The sequence below is a fragment of the Typopeltis vanoorti genome, chromosome 1 (genome assembly GCF_054136105.1).
Source record: "Typopeltis vanoorti isolate ZY-2024b chromosome 1, IOZ_Tvanoo_1.0, whole genome shotgun sequence".
Lineage (NCBI taxonomy): Eukaryota > Metazoa > Arthropoda > Arachnida > Uropygi > Thelyphonidae > Typopeltis > Typopeltis vanoorti.
The window spans coordinates 63216748-63241472 of NC_143549.1; the positions used below are offsets into that span (position 1 = coordinate 63216748).

The window sequence follows — 24725 nt, forward strand, 5'->3', positions numbered from 1 at the left end:
ATAGCAGAACATGTACTATTTTTTACAGTTGAGGAGATCAAAAAGCCTTGGGTACCGCATTTTCGGTTGATAAAAAATGGAAACACTTGGTTCTTGATTTTAGACCAGTTAATGAACGATTTTGTGTACTGTGAATAACGTTTAAGATAAGATATTCAATATTTCACTTATATATGTGCACACGAACCAACCGAGAACTTGTGCAGACAAGATGAATTTCTATGAATTATTGGAGAAGTTATATGATCAGGCACCTGATGTAAAAATGGTTCTAGGAGACATAAATGCCAAAATAGGAAAGGAAGAGATCTTCCAACCAACAATTGGAAAAGATAGTGCACACGAAGAAAGTAATGAAAATGGCATGAGACTAATTGATTTTGCAAGTGGCAAAAATAAAATCATACGTACAACCTATTTTCCACATAAAAAAGTACATAAAGTTACCTGGAGATCGGCAGATGGAATAACGGAAAACTAGATCATGTGATGATTGATAGACGACATGCGACAGATATCATTGATGTAAGAAGTTTTAGAGGAGCAGATTGTGATATGGATCATTACTTGTCAAGAATTAAATATAAACAAAGGATACAAAAAAGTAGGTAGAGGAAGGAGAACACCAAGATATGACATCCAAAAATTAAAAGATGGAAAAATCAGACAAAAATATTGAAAGAAGAAATAAATTAAGCAAAAGAGGATGAATATATACAAATAATATGACTATAGATAAAAAATGGGAAGATCTGTGTAGCTCAGTGGAAATGATGCTTGCTTGGTCGCTTGAAGTCAGACTTAAGTTCAAGTCTAGTCGCTGACGGGAGGAACATTTTCTAAGCCTTTCTTCGACCGATTCCCCAGTTAGTCGATCTCTGGCACGGGCAAGTGGGTTTTTCCTCCCGAAACTCGGGTTGTTTATCCCGTGAACTCAAGAAAATCGACCGTAGTATCCACATTATTTCAGACTGTAACATATCTCGTTAGTGTTTGGCACCAAGAGATGGCAGCACTTGTTTGCCAGCCTCTTCATCGGTGGCGGCTATGAGTAGGGATAGACATGGGCCAGCTATCTGTGATTGGCTACAGGTGGAGATTGAACTGCTCACTCAGTCTCCAAAAGCTAGATAGGGTTAAAAGGCCTCGCCTACTCCCTATAAGGGAATAAAAAAGGCGTTAGCTGATTTTTTTTTAGCAGACAAAAAATGGGAAGGGATCAAGAATAAAGTGGCTGAAGAAGTCCTGCGATTAAGAAACTGGTAAAAGAGAAATGAACGGTATGATTTGGAATGTAGAAAATGTGTGGAAGACAGAAATACAGCTCGTCTAAAGATTCTTGAATGGAAAACTTGAGTAAATCGGAATGAATATAGAGAAAAACGAAAACAAGACAGAAAGATTTGTAGAAGAAAGAAACGTGAATGGAAAAAGTCAAGGTTAAATGGAATTGAGATATTGAAGTATACAGGAGAAATTAAGAAAATGTATAATAATATAAAGGAAATTAAAGGTGGATTTCAACCCAGAACAACTTTCTGCAGAGACCACGAGGGCAACTTGCTCGGTGGAAAGGAGGACATTTTGAGAAGGTGGGCAGAATATTTCGAAGATATCCTTCAGGACAAAACAAGCTTGAAAAATAACATTCCAGAAGAAGATGAGTGTAATGAACCCCTGGCAAATATGGGAAAAGCTGAGACAGAGGAAGCACCAGAATTAAATGAGGTGAAATTAGTCTTAAAGAGAATGAAAAATAATAAAGCACCTGGTGAAGATGGAATACCAGTTGAGCTATTAAAATGAGGTGGGCAATCACTATTAATCAAAATACATAAGTGCTTGTCAGAGGTATGGGAAACTGAGTCTATGCCTACTGAATGGGACATTGTTATTATCATTCCTATAAGTAAAATGACAAGCCTCTGTACCAAAATTATAGAGGAATATCACTTAGCAGTAATTTGCAAGGGTACTGGCAACTAGATTGCAACCCTTTATAGAAAAAATGCTGGGCGACTACCAATGTGGCTCTAGGTATGATAGATCAACAACAGACCAGATTTTTACAGTACGATCTATAATGGAGAAATGTTGCGAGTTCACTATCAATCTGCACCATTTGTTTGTGGACTTTAAACAAGCCTATGATAACATCAATAGAGATAAGCTATATAAAGACAAGAAGGAATTCCACCTAAATTGATAACACTAGTTAAAATGACACTCAGAAATACCATGTGTAGAGTGCAAATACAGGGCGAACTCGCACCAGAGTTCAGGATGATGACAAGGAGATCAACTATCAACAATGATTTTCAACCTATGCTTTGAAAGGTTAATACGAAATGTAATTATAAACAGGGGTAGAACTATTATGAATAAAAGTCTACAGCTTTTGCAGATGATGTGGACTGTATTGGAAAGAGAGCAGCCTCAGAGAAGGTTATAGACAAATCAGAGAGGAGGAAAAGAAAATGGGACTACAAACAAACGAGACTAAAACAAAATACTTAATTGTTGCCAGTGATAAACAAAAATTTGGAAACAGCCAAAGTTTCAGAGTAGATGAAGAAACCTTTGAATGAGTCCAACAGTTCAAATATTTGGGTTCAGTAATAACAAAGTAATGATGTGTCAGTTGAAATTACCTATAGAATAGCTGCTGCAAATAGAACTTATTATAGTATTCAGCCGAAAATACGCATCTTCATATGCTTCGTATCCATCATATATTTCAATCTAATATCAATGGTATTACAATTTTAACATGCACTTCGCATCCATGATAACTTTAACGTCTATAGACATCTTGGCTAGTGAGGTGGTTAAAATCTAATTTGATTTCGATGAAAAAGTAAAATCCAGCTATATAAAGTAATCCTCAAACATATACTTTTGTACGGCTATGAAACATGGACAATGATCCAGAGAGATTAAAACCGATTACAAATATGGGAACGAAAGATATTAAAGATCTTTTACCCAATTAATGAGAATGGACTTTAGAGAGTGAGGAATAACAAAGAAATAATAGAGAAATTCAATGAAGTGGATGTTATTACTGAAATAAATGTGAGATGACTAGGACATGTTCAGCAAATCGGGGTTGACAGAGCCATAAAAAAAAGGTCTTCATGTCTGGACCTGGTGGATCTAGGCCCAGAGGACGACCAAAAAGGAGATGGCTTAATGATGTGGAGGATGATTTAAAGAAAATGAGAGTGAAGAACTGGAGGAGCAAGGCACAGAATCGTGAAGAATTGAAGGCCATCCTGAGAGGGGCCCAGGTCCTAAATGGACTGTAATGCCAAGGAGTAGTTGTATGTATTAGAGCTGTTGTACAAACTGAATAAAAATTCAGCAATAGGGAATGATGACTTATCCGCATCGATGCTAAAAGAGTGGAATAGCTGATCAGGCAAACGATCTTGGAGTTTTCATAGACAGGAAGGTGAAATTCAAAAGTCATATAGCAAAAATATAGCAACTCAGAGAATAGTTGCAACGTTGAAACGACCCTTGACATATAAAGATGAAGTTATTTTTCCTCTTTATGAGGTCTTGATAAGACCACACTTGAACTATTCTGGTCAGCTTGGACTGGTCTGGTTAGCTGGTTTCGACTATGATTCTAATACAGTGGTGTGGTGTGGTGCAGAGGAGTGTTAAAATGAAATCAGGATTATAGAATACTGTTTATAAATAAAGATAGATTGAGAATATCTAGACATCGGACACCAGAAAACAGGAGAAAGATTGAATGATATGAATGAGACTTGCAAACTTCTGAAAGATGATATAGGATTTCAGTTGATGAAATTTTTTATTTTATGGAGTGTGGGTCATGCATGAGAGGGCATCCCTGGAAGCTCAGAATGAATGCTGCCAAGAGAGGGGGGGAGGTAGATTTTTTCCTCACAGAGTGGTGCATGATTGGAATGGATTGCCATTGGATGTTGTATGTGCAGCCAGTGTGAATGAATTTAAGAACAGGTATGACATCCCAGTGCTTGTAGTATGTAGCTTCCCTGATTGAGCCCTGACTGCATGGAGGTCTCTCTCTTAATAATAATAATAATAAATTTGAGCATGGATTAGGTGGTCTGGATTAGCAGCTAACTAACAGACAAACTTTAAAGAGTTGTTAATCGAATAGTTAAGTCCAGGAGAATGCAGGTGACCAGTGGTGCAGCATTAATCTCAGTAGTTAATCCTTTGTGATATAATTTGTACATCAATGATATAGGAAATACTGGGTGTCCATAAAATAACTTTCCCTCTTTAGAGACATCTGTAGCTAAAACCAATAAATGGAATGAGACCAAATTTTATATTAAGACTTTTGAAGGCATGGGGATATGATTTCAGCGAAGAAAAAATTAGTACCAAAAGTCGCCGATATGGGACATTTTGGTGCTGGCTGAGCTGAAAGCAGTCAAATATTTGCATTAAACGCAGGTAAAAAGGATTATGCAAATTTTACCGTGCGTACGTGAGAGCTGCGTCACCAAGTCCACTTAAAAAGGGATTGGGAACGTCAGGCAGTTATTTGAATGACTGATGAATTGTGCTCATTATGCGTCCCACCTTGCCTCAGCGTACTACTTGTTAAGTTGTTTTACCTTAAACAGTGCAATGCCTTAGCGGCCCTTCGGGGAATTTAGAAGGCTTCATAACCTGTACAGGTCTTATGTCACCTGTAGCACTGAGAGCAATGATTAAGAAGTTTGAAGAAACTGAATCACTAGGAGTTAGACCTGGCAGAGGATGGAAAGCATTGCAAGAAGAGACAGTAACAGACGTTGCTATTGCGGTGTTCGACGACATAGGGACCAGTACTAGTCCAGGCGCTCATAGCATAGCTCGCAAACTGATATGGCTTATGGTACAGTCTTGAAATCTTACGGAAAATGCTTCGCTTCCATCCATATAAGTTCAGTCGTGTGCAAGCACTAACTACCGCAGATTATGATAAGCGCATGACCTTCGCGCTAACGTTTCTTGCCCGAATGGAGGACGACAATGACTAGCCTTGGAGAATATTGTGCGGTGATGAGGCTCGGTTTTATCTGAATGGGTCGGTCACCACTCACAACTGCAGAATTTGGGCATCTGAACATCCCCAAGCGATCCAGCAAGTACCACTTCATTCTCCAAAAGTAACCGTGTGGTGTGGCTTCTCAGCCGATTTCATAATAGGACTATACTTTTTTGAGCGTATTACGCCTAGAGATCCTGTAACCTGTTCTATTACTGGAGAGATTTATCGACGAATGCTGGAAAATTTTGTCATTCCTGCATTGCAGCATAAGACAATGTTTGGACTTCATAATTTTTATGCCGGATGGAACACTGTCACACATTGAATGTTCAGTACAACGCCTTTTATGCCAGCAATTCAGTAATGAGAGGTTTATCAATCAGTTCTTTCCGACGGCATGGCTGCCTCAAATCCCGGACATCACTCCCGGGGCCGGCGGAAGCGGGCATGCAGAGCATGCGGTGCATGCGGGCGTCGTTACGAATGGGGGATCCGCCACTGGGGCACAGTTCATAAGTCCATTTTTAAGAAAGAAAATTTTTATCATAAAAACAAAAAATTCTTAGAATGATCAATATTAAAATAAATAAGGACAGATACACCGAATAAAATTTTTTTTTTAAAAATGTATATTGCTGCCTCTTTGATCAGCCGACTGTTTACAATTTTGCAGCGAGAGCAGGCTAAATGATTGCCTGCAGATGTGTCCACTGCAGTCTATCTAAAGTGAAACGGTGAATGGTTTTTATGCGCAGAAACCAATTTTCCTACAAAATATTTGTTGCTAGTTAACCAGTCATATGGTTCGCATCTGAGTAGGCTACTGACAGTAGCGCAGTGCGAACTATTATTTTGTCTCTGTGTCGTGTGTAAAATGGTACTCATCTCATTAGGCTACTGACAGCAGCGTAGTGCAGACTATTATTTCGTCTCTGTGTCGTGTAGTGTAATAATTTCTTGTGGGTATAAAATAGAAATGGAATCAAAAATTTAAAAAAAAGTTATCCGGTGCACAAAATCGTAAGCGTCATGATGCTAAAGAAGCAGATATTAAGAAACAAACTGCGGCTCTTAATAACTTTGTTAAAATATTAAAATATTCTGATGCGGATTGTAACCAGCTCGATACATCAGAAATAAGAGTTAAAGAAGCGTGCACATCCAGTTTTTATGAAAATACTATTGCAACTATTGAACAAGATAACAAGACGCATGATTTAAGTGAAAAACAGTTAGGAGAAGATTTAGTTGTAGTTGACCACGAAAATAACACATTGTTAGTCTCTGTAAATTTAGAAGATTCAAGTGAATGGAGAAATATTGATGAAAAATTACGAGTTGTTTTAATTGAAATAGGGCCTGTTCAAAAGAAAAAATATAATATATCCCAGAGATACATATGGTCGTAAATTTGGCGACAAGTATTATAATATAAAAATTGAAAACGGGGAGCTCGTGCCAAGAACATGGCTTATTTATTTGGAAACTTTAAATTCTGTTTTTTGCTTTTGTTGCAAACGTTTCGCACCTACTGAATCAAGTAGTCTTGTAGAAGGTTATAACGATTGGAGAAATATAAGTACAACTTACATTATCTACTTCTCTTCAAGTTGCACAAAGTATGATAAAAGATATCGAACCTGGTGTCTCACTCTTATTACCTGGAGCTGCAGTTTCACCTTATGTCAGTTCTTCACATCAAGACAGTAGATCCATGATGTCTTGTGATACATCCAGGCCGACTGTTGTTATGTCAAACATTCATAAAATACATGATCAATAGCTTCCATTACAGGATCAGAATGTTGCTCAAGAGAAGGAAAATGGGTCAGTTAATTATCCATGGATATCCTCGTGAGAACATCAGTGTGAGGACTGCTGCAGATGCTGCACGACCAAAAATATCCAAAGACATAATATGAAACTACTTGAAAATCACAGACAGGAATATATATTGGATGTAGATGATGTTGATGAGTTGATGATGATGAAGCAAGAGATGAACTGCATGCGAAATGAGATGAAAAGAATTAGAGACATACATGGAAGAATGAAAAAGAGTAGAAGGAAAGATGGCCTTGCAAAAGATATATCGAATGATTCGAGAGTGGTTCTCTGTGGAGATTCCATTATTAGAGGTGTGGTGAATGAGAAGATGCATAAGGTTTGTTTTCCTGGTGGTAGAATGGAGAGAGTGATTGAAGCGTTGGACACGAGGAATAAGAGAGCACAAGAGTTGGTGGTTATAGTAGGAACAAATGATTTGGATGGGAACAAGGAAAATGCCAGATTGGATATAAAGAGATTATTGAGGAGAGTAAAAGATAAAAGGAGAGTAAAAGATAAAAGTGTGGTAGGAAAGGTAGTCAGTGTGTTGCCAAGGTATGATAGTGATGAATTGAGGAGGCGAGTAAAGATTATGAATGATATGTTAGCGCAGTTATGTGAGGAGAATAGAGTGCATTTTGTGAATGTGTGGGAGGAATTTGAGGGATGGATGGAGTTGTATGAAGAAGATGGGCTGCATTTAAATGGTTTTGGTGTGAGTCGGCTGGAGAGATTGTTACGGGCAGGAGAAGTAATGACTGTAATGGATATATCTGAGGTGGTGCGAAGTGATATGAAAGAGCAAAAAAGTAGGGTACAGAGAGGTATTTGTTTACTTACAAATGGGGAGGTGAATATTATGAATGAAGTAAATGAGAGAGTGGAGGTACAACACGAACAGGGAAACGGGGGGGGAGTCAGGGTGGACGGAGAGGAACTTTATGACACATGCAGGTGCTGAATTCAGAGGTGAGTGTGTATGCGGACAAACACAAATTGAGATGGCCTGGGATGAGTGGGAAGAGTTTAGATGTGAGAAAAGTCCTGGAATTGGTGGTAATATAGAGGAAGTGACTGGGGAAGGTATTGAAGAGTCACATCGTAGGAGTGAAGTTCGTAGAACTTGTAGAAGCAGTAATGATTTCTTATGTTTAATGCTAGAAGTATTCGAAATAAGGGGAACGAAATTGTTGCTTTGACATCCTTACAGGAATAGAGATGAACGGATGTGATATTTTTCTTGAAGATAGACAGGGAAGAAAGGGAGGAAGAGTACTGTTAATGGTAGCAGATGAGTTGTGCCCATCTAAGTGGAATTGCAAGGTGCAAATAGTGGTCATGGTTTTGAGGCGGTATGGTGTGAGGTAGAAGTAAACAGGATGAAATATTTAGTCAGGTGTTGCTATAGACCTGGTAGTATGGAGGGTAATGAGAAGGAAATGTATAGGCAAATTGGCCTAGCTAGCAAGAAACGAGTTATCATTATGGGCGACTTTAATTTTGGTAATATAGACTGGAAGAAAGAGACTGCATCTGGGGGTAAAGAAAATGAATTTTTGGAGTTTTTGAAAGGTAATTACCTTAGGCAGCACGTAACGGAAGGTATATGAGAATCAAGAGTATTGGATTTGATCATCTCATCAGATGATGTTATTATAAATGAGGTGTCAAATCTTCCACCAGTTAGTGAGAGTGACCACGAGGTGATCACGTGCAGGGTGGCCAGTCATTCGATGACGTCTGTTAGAAAGGGATATATATGTTGAATTATAAGACTGGTAATTTCGAAAAGCTCCGGAAACAGCTTGCGATAATAAATTGGAAAGAGGAACTGGATGGAAAGGATATCAATGCTGCTTGCGACATTCTCAAGAACTATTTGGTGGAGGCAATATCAGAGTGTATTCCAAGGGTCAAGAAGGTAAATAGAATGGGTGTAAAATGGATGAATCAAGAGATGAGGTATGTAATCTGGAAGAAGAAGGTATTATGGAAGAAACACAAAATGAGTATTTATAACAACCAGTTGCATGAGAAGTACAAAGAGCAGGCTAGGAAGATGACTAGCTTGATAAGGGTAGCAAGAATGCAGTATGAGCAGCAGTTAGCTAAAGCGGCCAAAAAAAATTCCTAAGGAGTTTTTTCGATATGTCGCCAGTAGAAGAAAGAATGATTATGGTAGGATCGGATTGATTGGTGAAAACGATGGAATGATAACGGAGGATATAGTTGAGATATTTAGTGAGCAGTTTCTAAAGGTATTTCATTCTTGTGAATGTTGCATGATGCCACATTCACATTCTTGTGAATGTGGCATCATGCAGAACTTGAAAGCAGTGGGAAAGGAGGAGGAACTGTTAGTAAATGAACAGGAGGTATAAGAGGAATTGAATAGACTTGATGTAAATAAGACTGTGGGACTTGATAATATTTCGCCATATGTCTTGAGGGAATGTGCCAGAGCGTTAACAACAGCTTTTATATATCTTTTCAACATGAGTCTCTCACTGGGTCAAGTTCCAAAAGAGTGTAAAGAGGGTAAAATTGTTCCAATTCATAAGGGAGGTGATAAGAGTAAGGTTTTGAATTATAGACCAGTCTGTGTGTCTGCAGTTGTGGTCAAGGTATTAGAGAAGTTAGTTAGGAATAAGATTCAGAATTGGGTTGACAACAGAAAAATACTCTTTGGCGGCCAGCATGGATTTACTAAAGGAAGATCGTGCTTTAGCAACCTGCTTACTTTTTACAATAAAGTGACAAATGCGTTGGATAAGAGTTTCGCTATATACAGTGGTATATTTAGATTTTACAAAGGCGTTTGATAAATTGCCACATGACAAGCTGGTAATTAAATTGAAACGGATGGGCTGAAAGTAGATTGGTTCGCTGGATTGGAAATTAGCTGTCTGATAGGTATCAGCAAGTTGCCTATGGAGGAGCGATATCCCAGAAGAGGAAAGTTACTAGTGGTGTACCTGAAGGGTCTGTTTTGGGTCCATTGCTGTTTAATTTGTATGTAAATGATATCTGGAGAGGTCTGAATGGTGATGTACAGTTGTTTGCAGATGATGCAAAGTTGGAGAGAGCTATCAGGAGTAGTGTGGATGCTGTAGCTTTGCAAGAGGACTTCAATACACCGGCTGAATGGGTAAATAAGTGGGGACATCAATTCAATGTTTCAAAGTATAAGGTTTTGAAATTCGGGGAGCAGAGATGGGATGTAAAGTACACAATCGGTGCAAATATCTTGGAAGAGGTAGAGGAAATGAGAGATCTGGGAGTGATTGTAGACAAGGACCTAAAATTTCGCGGACATGTTACTAAAATAGTGGAGACAATAGAGCGGATAATGGGAATGATGCGGAGGACATTGACTTGTAGAAGTAAGGATGTTATGGTTCCTTTGTATAAGGCTTTGATCATGCCACATATGGATTACTGTGCAGAGATCTGGTCACCTGGTTTTCAAAAAGATGAAATTGCGTTGGAAAAAGTTCAGAGGCGATTGACTAAAGTGGTTTCTGGTCTATGGAATGTAGAGTATGAAGACAGATTGACAAAATGCAATTTGCAGAAATTGGTGGATAGAAAGAGGAGGGAGGATGTGATTGTGACATATAAGCTGTTAAGAGGTTATTACCAGATTAATGTCGGGGAGGTTTTGCACGGAATGGGTGAGGATAGTAGAACAAGAGGTCATTCCTGGAAGCTGTATAAGGAGGGTGTGAGCAAGGGAGTGAGGAGCAGGTTTTTTGCATGGAAAGTGGTGAATGATTGGAATGCTTTGCCTGAGAGTGTGGTGTGTGCAGAGAGAGTGAATATATTTACGGCGCAGCATGATAAACTGTGAGTATAACAGTGGACCTCCCATGATGAGTCTTTGACTCCATGGAGGTTTTTATAATAATAATAATAATAATAATAATAATAATAATAATAATAATAATAATAATAATAATAATAACTTCGCATAGACATGAGACTAGTTTAACTCACATGGAAAATTTCTTAAAATGGAAGGAACTGGATAAAAATCTAAAAAACAAAACTACTGTTGAGTGCCAGACTCAAAGCATGTATGAAATGGAAAAGAAACATTGGACGAGTGTTTTAGAACGCTTCATTGAAATTATAAAATTCCTTGGTAACCAAAATTTAGCTTTCGCGGATCGTCTGATAAATTATATGAAAGGAATAACGACAATTTTTTAAAATTAGGAGAATCTTTAGAATCCATCGAAAACTTAAAAATATTCTTACAAGAGTATCGATCAGATACAAATTTTAAAAACGGCAAAAGAACTGAGTGAAGAGGTTGATGGAGAACGAGAATTTAAAACAGGTACGAAAGTTCGACGAGGAAAGAAGACACGACAATATGACTACGAGCGTCATGACGAAACAATACAATCGCCAGAAGATGAATTTAGAGTGAATGTGTTTTATACACTTCTAGACGTTGCAATGTGTTCATTAATAGAACGTTTTGAGCAACTAAAAACATATAAACCACCACCACAACAAGTATCTTTTGTTTGTATATTGCGTGTGTTCTGAAGGGTCGATTTGTCTGTATGCGGGATGAAAAACCCGAGTTTCCGGGAGAAAAAAGCCCTGCTACATCCATATGAGATCGGTTAACTCACCTTCAATTGAAGGATCCATATAAAGATTCCTACCGTCACGACGGGAATCGAACTCATGCCTTTTCCAATCGAAGGACGCAAGGTATACCATCGTTATTCCAATTGTGCTACGGAGGAGCTTACTTTTTAGAAAGATTTGTAGTATATTTGTAATATAAATTACTACAAATTAATAACGAAGATTTAAGAAAAAATTGTGACGATTTAGAGATTCCCTTGAACGACGGCGATAATAAAGACGTAAATGCAATATAACAATATGAGGAGTTATGTGCTTTCCGGGATATTTTTCGGAAGGATAATTTAAATATTCAAAACCCTTTCGATATTCTTAATTTTATTGTGTCCAATAACTTATCTTCCCCTAACCTTTCAATTGCTTTAAGAATACTATTAACCTTACCTGTTAGTGTAGCGATCGGTGAACGTTCCTTTTCCAAGTTGAAATTGATTAAAACCTACTTAAGAACAAGTATGTCACAAAAAAAGTCATGTTAGTTTGGCGTTAATGGCTATTGAAAATGATATATGTGAGGAATTAGAAGTTAAGACCATCATTTCTAATTTTGTGAATATGAAATCAGAAACCCTAAAATTTTAATTTAAAAAATTTCAAGTATATTTATGTAATTTAATTTATTTTCTGTTATTCTGTAAAGATGTTATTTTTTGAATACTTATATTAAATGTTTTAATTATTTCTGGATTATTTTCTTATTTTCTAATCTATCTTGAGTTTGATTTATTCTTAAAGATAGTTCCACTTATAAAAATTATTAAAAAATTTTTACAGGTTACTAAGAATTTAGTAACTTGTAAAATGAAAGAATTTTTTAAACTTTAGTTCAAATAAATTTTAACTTTAATTAAAATTCATGCATAAGCCTGTGTAACTCAGTGGATGTGGCATTTGCATACCACGGCACTTGGCCGCACAAAGGAAGACTTGCTTCCGATTCTAGTCGGCGACTAGAGGAAATTTAAGCCTTTTTAGACCGGTTTCCGAGTTAGTCGATCTCTGGCACGGGCAAGCGGGTTTTTTCTCCCGGAAACTCGGGTTTTTCGTCTCGTAAACTCATGAAAATCGACCGTAGAACCCACATTATTTCAGACATTAAATACGAGTGTTACGGTTAGGGACCACGAGATGGCGGCACCTACAGAACCGCCTCTCTTCACTGCGTGCCGCTTAAGTAGTGATAGCCTTGGGCCAGCTATCTCTGATTGGGTACCAGTGGAGATTGAACTGCCCACTCAGTCTCCAAAAGTTGGATAGGGCTAAAAACGGCCTCGCCTACTCCCTGTATATACGGGAATAAAAGGGTGTTAGCTGGCTTTTTTTTTTTAATTCAAATTCATTTTAATTTTGTTAGCGATTTGAGTCGGTGAGAAGGCTATAATCCCTGTATCATTATATTCAACGATTGAAGTGAGGTGGCTTTATCAAAATTTTGCTTTAACTTTTGAGAATTTTTTGAATTTTCGGGTTTTTAACAGTTATCCTGCCTAGAACACGCCCGGTTCGTTACATTTAGCGAACCAACGTGTGGTGTTCTGTCAAAATTAATTTCAGAAATTTCAAATAATTTAAATTTTTATTATCGTAAAAGAATCACACACGTTGGATCGCAACAGGAGCTCTTAGATAAAAGTTGCGTGCGGGTGGGAAAGACCCTAGCGCCGGTTCTGATCACTCCATGTGACTTTTGGCTGTGGGGGTACTTGAAATCCGTTGTGTATGTTGGTGGCGTTCCCAACTTGCATGTCTTGAAAGAGAACATAAAACGGGCTGTTATGAACATCCAGTCCAACTCCTTATGCTTAGCTGTAGAGCATGTCGCACACTGGATGCAATTTGTTGTACACAAGAAAGGGCAGCACATTGAAAACCGTGTATGTGGTCCAGGGGACCCTGATTCTGATGAATAGAACATTATTTCCTGTGAGTTCAATCACTACATTAATTTACGTATCTCTCGCAAGTTGTTGTTTTAGTTTAATTATTACTATTATTATTATCATTAATGCGCCATATATCCAACTGGAATAAGTGACGCGGCTGTCGCATACACCGTCGAAATATTATTATTCCATTTTATCTGACTTTAATGTGGACCGCCAACCTATCACGCTTGTTTTCGGCTCCGCCATCGCCAAAATTTCCCCTATCGGCGTCTTTTGGTACTAAATCTTTTTTCCGCGGAAATCATCTCCCTATGCCTTTAAGAGTCTCAATATAAAATTTGGTCTCATTCCGTTTATTGGTTTTAGCTACACATGCCTCCAAACAGGGAAAGTAATTTTATGGCCACCCTTGTATTATAGCCAGTTGAAATCTGGGTGATCTTTGTGGACACCTTGTATATTACTAAAATCTTGGTATTTCTAGCCTGGCTACCACTGATGAGACCTCAATAAAGGTCGAAACCGGTCTGGGTAGTAGCCACCTTGCCTTTAATACAAAACATCGTACATCTCCTCTAGACGATGTGTTTTGGCATTAAGGGTAAATATCAAGATTAGTGATCAGAGCTTATTCTACTTTTACCATGAGTTGCCTTGGTCTTGCACTACCTGATCCTACAGGTAGTGCAAGACCAAGACTAGACTTGCAACACTTGCAGGCGCAAACTTGGCATGTTTATCTGTTTGCTTATTTGGGAAATGGAGTAAAACCAGGTTTAAAATTGCTTGGTATCTTTAACATTTATTATACCCAAGGTAAAATACTTTTTACATATATATCTATATCTATCTATCTATATACACATATATATATATATGTGTATATATATGTATATATATATATATATATATACACATATATATATAATATGTGTATATATATATATATATATATATATATATATATATATATATATATATATATATATATATATATATATATATATATATATATATATATATATATATACACATATTATATATATATGTGTATATATATATGCCTTTAATACAAAGCATCATACATCTCCTCCACTCGGGAAACGGCAGCTCTTACCTGTGGTAATCTTCATACAGAAGAGGAATATTTCAATCTCGTCCATGTGGAGTCAAATAACCATTCATTCTGCAATTACCTTTTCATCACAGCAAAAGCGGTAATATACAACTTCTACCTCAGACATACAAGACCAGACAGCACAGCAACTTCACAGAGAGAGGCAACTGACCAACTCACTGCAGCCTTCCAACAAAAGGTGAGATGTCGGATCCTACACGAGCATCTCCACCATAGGCAAAACAACACCTTAGATCTTTTCCACCAAGAATGGAATCCACGGAATCAACTCCTGGCTGAGCAGGGCGACTGCATTATAATCCACTTTCCAGCATAGAAGTGACACCTTTACCCCCCCCAAAAAAAGAAAGGGGGAAGAAAGAAGGATTGTTGTGCTTAACAGTGCGAAAGTTAATCAGCTGGCACTCTCATGTTAATAGATAATATTGTGCAATAGTAACTTCTATGTTCTTCCACATTTATGTTCTTATGTTAAAATAATATCTTATGTTATCATGTTAAAATAACTCTTAATGGCTTTAATTTATTTAAAAAAAAATGTAATTAGCCTTATAAGTGACTTCGATGTAACATACCTCAACAAGAGTATGAGCATGTAACCTCTCTATCTGACTGCAGAGAACCAAAAACCGGTTAATCCTGTATATAAGATTGTTATGTTTACAATAAAAAAAAAAAATCTATATATATATATATATATATATATATATATATATATATATATATATATATATATATATATATATATATATATATATATATATATATATATATATATATATATATATATATATATATATATATATATATATATATATATATATATATATATATAAATTTAACTGACTAGAACCCGAGAAAGTATAACAAAAACCTTTAATAAATCACGACTAGTTTCATCGGACTCCGACTTCTTCAGTAATAGTAACAGGTGAGACTTCTAAATCACGACTAGCTTCAACGGACTCCGACTTCTTAATAGTAACAGGTGAGAAATAAAAAAAACATAAGACATAAAAATAACAAGGTAAAAAACATGGGCTTTCCAGCTTAATAAAAAGTAGAATAGTAACGGTCATATTTGAATAGGTGACCGCATGCTACCGTTGGCATGAGATGAATGTGTGCGACAGCTAATTTTAGAGCGTAAGTACTGGATCATTGCGCTATGGAAATCAGGCAAATTGTAGCTTAGATTGTTGTTCAAATGTGAATGGTCCAGAACTATTTCTTTTGATTTGATAATTCCTTTTTCAAATTCATCCTTGCATAAATATATAAATTAGTAGTGCATTCCCAATCAACTTGATGTGGCTGTTCTTCAAGGTTAGAGTTTGCTGAGAAGAGTACATGACTGGAAAGGGCGCTTGCTCGTGTTCTACTGTAAGAGATGTCACGTCTATGTTCTTCAAGACGAAGTGAAACAGATTTATCTGTCTGGCCAAAATAAGGTCGATCACAGTCGCACAAAACTTTATAAACACCAGGAAAATACAGTTGGTTGTGTTTTGGTTTTAGTCGACTCAGAAAGGAACGAAGTTTTGGCAGAGTAGTATAGTCGGTGTTTATGTTGAATTTCTTCAAAATCGTAGATAGTTTTGGGGTAAGAGAGCTGATAAATGGTAACTGTATATGACTGATAGGGTTGGAATTATCATCTTGTCAAGGATGTTGGCGTGGTCTCAAACGTTTAGTGATGTTACGAGACGAATATCCATTATTTAAGAAGGTGTTTTTCAGGAAGTTAAGCTCTGTTTGAAGGTCTTCTTCTGTAGAAGTGAGATATCTTGCTCGATGGGCAAGGGTGGAAATGATGCCCAGTTTCTGAGGAGGGGTGATAAGAAGAGCCATGCAAATATCTATCAGTGTGGGCGGTTTTTCGAAAAATTGAAAATTTAAGACAGTCAGATAATCTGCTGATCTTTAGATCCAAGAAGGGGAGAATGCCGTTAATCTCTAGTTCTGATGTGAATTTAATGTTCTGATGTTGGTTATTTAAATGGTTTAGGAAGTTTTGCAGTTCCTATAAACTATGTCCCTAGATAAGGAAGGCGTCATCAATGTAGCGTAACCACAGTTTAGGTTTTAAAGTAGCTGAAGAAATAGCTTTCTCTTCAAAATCTTCTAGAAAAATGTTAGCTAAGACTGGGGATAGAGGGCTGCCCATAGCTAACCCGCTAGTTTGTTTGTATATTTTATCTTCGTAGCAGAAATAGCTGGAATTGATGCAGTGAGTTAGAAGAGCAAACATTTTTTTAGAAACCTTCTCCTTAAGAAGAGTCAGAACTTCATCTGTAGGTACATTCGTAAACAGCGATACGATGTCAAAACTCACCATTCTGTCAGAGTCTATAAGATTCAAATTTTTTATTTTTGAGATGAAATCTTCAGAGTTTTCGATGAAGGAGGAGGAATTGCCAACTAAATGTGTTAAAGAAGCTGCAAGATATTTAGAGAGATTGTACGTAGGTGAGTCAATGCCTTCCACAATAGGTCTTAAAGGAGTGTCAGCCTTATGGATCTTAGGCAAGCCGTACAACCGAGGAATGAGGGGATGGAGAGAGCGGAGAGATAGTCTTGTATGTCTAGGAAGTTCAGAAGTTGATTCAGAAGATTGTTTGTACGGTTATGAAGTTCTCTTGTGGGATCACTTTCTAGCCTAGAATACGTATTAGAACTTAATAAGTTGTTAATCTTTGAAAGGTAGTCAGCTTTGTCTAAGATTACAGTTGCATTCCCTTTATCAGCAGGTAAGATAATAATGTCATTGTTGTTACGAAGTTGGCGTATTGCTTTCCTTTCTGTCGGAGATAGATTATCTGTAGGACGATGACTGTTGTTTATGGTAAAGATGGCATCGATCCTACGTAGATTCGCAGTTAATTGTGCAGCTGCCTTTTCAACTTTTGTAAGAAAGAATTAGGAATGAGGATTAGGCCCTCAAATTAGGCCCTTTGAGAGCACACTAAAATTAGGCCCTCAAAGGGCCTAATTCCTAAAGAATTAGGCCCTTTGAGAGCACACTAAGTTCTGCAGGAGAAAGTGTGTGAGAGGATTTGTTAATCACAACATTTTTTAAATTTTTTGAATTGATATGGGATTGGCGAGTTTGCTCCTGTTTAAGTTGGTTGAATTTTCTGATAAGAATTAATTTGTTGGAGAGTTGCGATCTAGAAGCACGGAGAGAGCTCATGTTTTTAATATCAATCCAGGATCTGTTATCTAAAGATGAACTTAAGTTATTTTCAAAAGAATCTCTTTTGCAGAACAAAGAAGCTAATGTGGACTTGGTATCTGCGATTCTTTCATATAATAAATCAAGTTTAGGCTTGTGATAGATATTATGAGCACGTTTAGTGTGAATCGATTCTTTGAAATCTAAAAACTTTGGGATGACAGGGTGAAATTTGCATCTTTTAAGAAAAACTAACAAATTAATAAAAAGTCAAATTTTTACCAGAATTTTTTCATAATTCTTTATAAAATGTACATTAACTTCGTCAGAAGGTAGATAAATAATATTTAAATTAGGATTTACTCGGGATGTATACATTTATAAAAATAAATTGAACTGACTAGAACCCGAGAAAGTATAACAAAAACCTTTAATAAATCACGACTAGTTTCATCGGTGCTCCGACTTCTTCAGGTGAGAAATAAAAAACATAAGACATAAAAATAACAAGGTAAAAAACATGGACTTTCCAGCTTAATAAAAAGTAGAATAGTAACAGTCATATTTGAATAGGTGACTGCGTGCTACCGTTGACATGAGTGGAGAAAAAAAAAAAAATATATATATATATATGTATATATATATATATATATATTCTGCATTCTTTTGAAAGGGGAAATAAGTAGGAATGTAGAAGTACTATGCCAAAATCGAAATACAAAATTCGAAACTAATTACATGCGTCATGTTTTTCATGATGAAACTTGTCAATAAAAAAAATCAGCTAACGCCTGTTTGTCCCGTATAGGGAGTAGACGAGGTCGTTTTTAAGCCCTATCTAACTTTTGGAGACTGAGTGGGCAGTAACCTTTTAAATATCCTTCTAAATCATTTTATTTCATAGCAACATAATCTGCCCACTTGGATCATTTTAGGTATCCTCAGAATGTATAGAATATCACTTATTTCTGGGTATTACTTAAGCTCTCTCTCTCTCTCTCTCTCTCTCTCTCTGTCTGTCTGTCTTCTATTAATACCACCTTCATTCATTCTTCAATCATATGTTCGTCTAGTATACTTTCTTATATATTTACATTGTTGATCCGGCTGACCGACAAATATTATTATCGTGAGAATGATGATGTTTATTCTCGATTCAAGAATTTATGATCGCGCATTTGGGTATCACTGTTAGTAGCGGCAATTCGTGAAGCGTCGTCGTTTTCGATGACTTAATAAATTCTCATTGTCAATAAAAATAAATAAAATCTGTTAGCGCCTTTTATTTTTCTATTGGGAGAAGGCGAGGCAGTTTAGCTTTATCTGTTATGTGTTTGGAAGCTGAGGAAGAAGTTCAAGCTCCACTAGTAATCCGTCAAAAAATTGCTGGCCCAAGTCTATCGCAAATTCTAAATGAATTAGGTGAAGAGACGGTAGATAACACCCTCATCACGTAGTCCTAACACAATATAAAGGGTGATCAAAATTAAAGTATCTCTGTTTAAGACCTTGTAGAGCGCCACCCAGTGATCCAAATGCTGCAAAACTTTGCAAGAATATACGTTGTGCGTCATGCGGAATTGATATCTGAAAGTTATAAATTTCACCAGTAAAGAGTGCTGTATGATGTACCGAGTGTAGATATAATTTTTCTGTGTGTGTGTGTGTAAGAAGGAGAAAATGGACACAAGCATAAATGACACATTTTTTTTATTCACATCCATTATGCATTCACGGACTGCTCTTCAATGTGCGGCGCTTTCTGGTATATCACAAACTGCATCCTTTATAGTTAATTTTTGTATTGAAGAAATTCTCATAATAAATAAACAATTGCTATAATATAATTAGCGGATCCTTATGTAGCAATCTGTAATTTATTTATTTATCATAGATGAATATTAGTTATTAAATAGTGATTTTTGTATCATAATGAAAGTACTGCTAGATATAAATTGGGTACTTAGGAACAGTGCCGGCTTAACACGATAAGTAGGCGATTTTTCACATCGGGGCGCTGAAGTGTGTAGAAAATAAAATAAAAAATATTTTAATATTATCGTTCATTAAATGATGTGGATATGCACTAAATATATCGTAGTAAATACTACCACTTTTAATAACATTTTGTAAAAACTGCGAGTTGTTTTTAGCTATGTGTAGTATAGTATAGTATAGGTGAAAGGACTATACGAGCCAGGCGTTGTGTTACGGGGGGGGGGGGAAGCTTACACTACCGAGGTTCTTTTTTACATGCAGCTCATACTAAAAAAGCAAAAAAAAAATAAACCTCGAAATCGTTTAATTTTTTCATACATTTCTTTTTCCATTAAAAATTAAATAATTCTTGTCATTGTGCAATTTTTCTAGATTGTACGTCTCTAGTTATAATAATTCATAGCCAGTAATCGGCAACTTATGTATCTGTTATATTAATCTATGTGCATTTTTGTATCTTTTGCGATTTTTGCTATTAATATATGTATTTGTCAAAGTACACAATTTTACATAGAAATATATGTGTTTTGATTTTTTAATCATTAAATTTTAACTACATTTAAAAAGAAAAGTAAAGGAGGTCAACTTATAATTGCGTCGGGGCACCAGAACCCCTAGAGCTGGCATTGCTCAGGAATGCTATTCCGGTGCAATAAACAAACAATAGAGTCGTGTAAACTGCAATGGGAAACGTTAAGTTTTTCTATTTCACTAATACCAATATTGTAATGTTTATTTTATTTTTATTTTTATTGAAGACATTCACTGAATCGGAATGATATACTATATATACCTGTGTTAGAAAGACACTTCTTCCACGTTTCGGCAAAATCAGTCCGCTATTACAATTTCTCTGGCCTAAGAATACAAAGAATTAAAAAGGAATTCCTTTAATTGCCTGTAATAAAAGGAGAGTATGGTCTGCCAGCCCTAAAGTATAGATTTATAAGTGACACAATTTGTAGCATCAGAAAACTATAACAATTTAACCATCCAGGTGTAGACCTACTCTATTACTTTTAGGCTACAATGTATAGTTCTTCGAAAGAGCAAATTATACTGGCCCTAAAGCAGAATCAATTCCTAAATACTACTACTAGTGCGACTTGTCAGATTTTGCACTTATGCATGCAGTCAGGAATAAACATCCCAGTATAAAGATTAACAAAATGGTATGAAGTTATATTCCGGTTTTTGCATCAAGAAGAACTGCAACTAGGATGAAACAATGACGCTTTGTTCACAAACTAAATAAAGCTCCATGGATACCGTAGCAGGAGAAATCTTGCCTAAAGGGTAACTTATGGAAGCCGCAAATGCCATCAAGTGGAGATATCTTGAATTCAGTGATACTGTATGTGATATATGCCAAAACACAGAAATTCCGAGCATGTCTTCTATAGCTGTCCTCTGGTAGAAAAAATATGGATAGGATTTAGTTTTAAAAAACAGTAACCCAACCACTACCAGCTGAAAGGTGATTTTTTTTACAATTTCCTCGACCAGTTAGCAAAGCTGATAAATTTCAGAGTTCAGAGTAACGAACAAAGTTCGTTATAAACGAACTAAAGTTTCACATACGGAAAGTAAGGAAAAGACACACCTTCTCTACCAGAAACTTTAACATAACCGTGATGTACTGCATTGTCTTATGCATATTTTATTGTTCAACGCGCAGGTTTCTACATAATAAGAGAAGAAAAATTCAAACAGAGACGGTGCAGATATTCCTTTTTGCTTCTTTAGGTTAAAGGATACCTTCGAAGATGTGTGGATGATGAATCCGGGCAGCGCAGACCTACTCCAGGCGGTCGGCCCGGAAGTGACGGATCATCCAGCACCAGTCATCATCGGTTTCTTTAGGTTACATTTGTATCATTACTATTTTTAGTCATACATAAGAGAAGGAAAGTAGATATGATGAAATGATGAATGATTATGAATTACGAAATTTAGTTGAGTCGAGTCGATATGTATGGCGTCATTAGAAAAAGACGAGTAACCGCTGTGCTAAACTAAACTTCCATCTTTCGGGAATATCGTAATGAATATGTAAATCTCCTATGTTTGGAGCCAACAAAGTTGTAATTAAAATACGAAAAATTTTCAAAATAACAATGTTGATGATGATGTGAATGAGTCCGTGCCATGCATAACTTGATAATCGTAACGCGACGGCAATAACAGATATTTGATCTTATTTGGAAAATTAGGTGGTAGGTGAGTTTCATTGCCTAAGGCATACAATCCGCCCACAGGTATTCAGACTAAATATCAACAAATCCCTGAATTTGTCCATCGTGTAGACTGATCAATCTGCATATTTCAATAAATAAATAAAGGAAATTTTTAATTTTATGGCTATTTAGTCTATTTTTATTTAGGAGTGCCCTTTTTATAATGTCATTGACTTTTTATTCAATTCAAGGACATTACTGAAGTTTTACATAGATAAATATATGAAGAATATCAGAGGGAAATTTCGGACAGGAAGGTTTTTTTTTTCCCAAAACCCCCTTGCCTCTTAATAAGAAGACAGCCAGCAACATCCTAAAGGTATGTCGAATTTTCCCTTTTATATTCTTATATATTTATCTATGTAAAAATTTAGTAATGCCCTAGGACTGAATAAAAAGCCAATGACCTTATAAAAAGGGGCACTCCTAAACAAAAATAGAATAAATAGCCATAAAATTAATATTTTCTTAGAAGAGTAACGTGGGAATTTTCCCAGAAATAAAATCTAAAATAAAATTGTTTTCATTACTTCAGAGGTGGCGCCTTTTTAGCGGGAAAGTTGACTTCTATGGATCCATATCTACTGCGTTGAAAATGGGTATAATTCGTTTTAGATACGTTGTTTCTTTTAGTTCTCAGGTATTTTTTTAAATTCATAACTAATTACAAAAATATGTTACCTTGAACCATTGCCGGCAGATTTTACTTTATTATTTTAAAATAAATAAAGTAAACAGTGTATTAAACACTCGGATTATTAATCCAGTTTACTGTATCACACTGGAGAGATAGCAGCGTGAGTCCGCTTCTTAATCATATTTTACTAACATATATTGTAACTTATACTGTGGTTACATTCATTGGTGCCTCTCCGTTTTCATTTAATTTGCTCTGTTGCTCATCTTGTACTAAGGAATGCGTAGTGAGTCGCGACCGAAAAGCGCTTCTCGTTGATAAGATTATTATTGGTGACAGTAGCAGAAAATATAATTCAACTCCAAACTTACATAACATTTTTTTTGTCTTTTTTTTTTTTTTTTAAATTCATTCTGTCTGTTGTTGTCCAGTGGCAACAAGCAGAAAGATTAAATTGTTACCACTGAAATTTGTTGTCCAGTGGCAACAAGTTTCATCTTTCTGCTTAGCTTTCCCCTTATCTACCTACGAACATACAATAGGTAACAATATCACGTTTGTGATTGCTATTAAAAATAAAATTAAAAAAAAAAAAAACTCCTTATGTGAAGAGCATCACATCAAAAAGTTCACCGTGGGAGCTGTTTCCAAATTTGTGTTTTCTGTTTAATATTTGTGCAGTCGTTATGGTAAAACCTATGTAATATGTACCTTTTAAATTAATAAAAGTCATAAATTCTCACACATTTGACTTTAACAATGTATTTGAAAGTAATTTGAGGTTTTTAAAGGGCACATTTTATTTTATTTAGTTATTTTTATGTATTATTATTATTTTTAGAATTGGATTCATTTTAAGAGTTTGCTAAAAATTTATGGCCACTACTATTGGCCAGCCTGGTTGGCCGAATGGTTAGCATATCCGCTGTACAGCCAAGAGGCTGTGGGTTTGAATCCACCTAGGGCATTGTTTTGTTTGTGATTGTCCTTCACCTTCATACATTCATCCAGACAAATATGTATACACTCTCCCAATATTGAGTGAGTCACCATGGGAGAGGTAGACCAACCCTCCTGCAGTGGGAGAGGCCTTTATCCCAGTAGTGGGGAAGTTACAGGTTAAAATTCATTCATTCCCTATTTGACCCATTTTATATAATCTGAGGAAGTGGGATGTTATTTTCCTGTGTTGAGGAAAAGCTATTCAAATTATGTCCTTGCCTTCTTGTGTCAATGGGGTCATAAAAAAACATGAAGTATCATGGGCAGTTTTGCATGAGAGAACCTGATTGTCTTAATATTCTCCAAAATAAGATCATTAGAAGTTGTGTGTGGGAATGTGATCCTTATAAAGCTGTTGTAGATTCAGATATAACATGGATGTCGGGATCTCTCCCCTTCTTCTCTCCTTATTAATTTTCCATTTGCATTTATTCTGATATTGCAAATAAACAAATTCCTTGCTAAGAAGTAATGAAAATTGAACTTTGTTCAAAGCATTAATTTTAAACTTAATTGGTTAAAAGATAAACAATCAGGGGAATAACTGATTCAGCATTCAAAAGAAATACTGAATATATATGTCAGTCTGAGGGCTATGGACAGCACTCCTATTATCAGAGGACTCATCTGTTACTCTCAAGTCTCACACAGGTAGAAACTGGACACAGATATTGGAAATGAACCTTGGACTGCAAAAGGGTACAAAACCCAAAACATGAGAAATTTAACAAGGAATATTTGAGCAATAGTGGATATGGAGGAAAAATTGGAGAAAACAGTAATATATGAAAATACCTCCATAACAACAACAACAAAAAAGATTAAAGAACTAAATGATAATATTCAAAAATAAACAGTAAAGAGTAAAGAAAAGTAGGAACCATACTAATGATTGAAAAAAAAATAAAATAATTACATATAAATGCTGGAATGAAAGAATAGTACAAACAGGTTAAAAAACACTAAGAAAAAGCATGGCAATATTTAGTGTTTATGCCCTAGAAGAAAAAAAAAAAAAAAAAAAGGAGAATCTGAGAATTTTGCAGACATTTCCCACAAATTCACAACATTCACTTTATATTAGGTGATTTAAATGCCAGAATAGGTATCAAATCA

General features: G+C 36.0%; 1 protein-coding gene across 1 annotated transcript in view; it reads left to right on the top strand.

The window, feature by feature from the left end:
- Nucleotides 1-211: 211 nt before the first annotated feature.
- LOC150110034 (uncharacterized) overlaps nt 212-24725 on the top strand; it is a 135237-nt gene continuing 110723 nt past the window's right edge. Inside the window, exons 1-2 of the mRNA XM_090399796.1 lie at nt 212-433; nt 22506-22610. Of these exons, the coding sequence (XP_090255922.1) occupies nt 212-433; nt 22506-22610 (327 nt within the window). The remainder of the gene's footprint in view (nt 434-22505; nt 22611-24725) is intronic.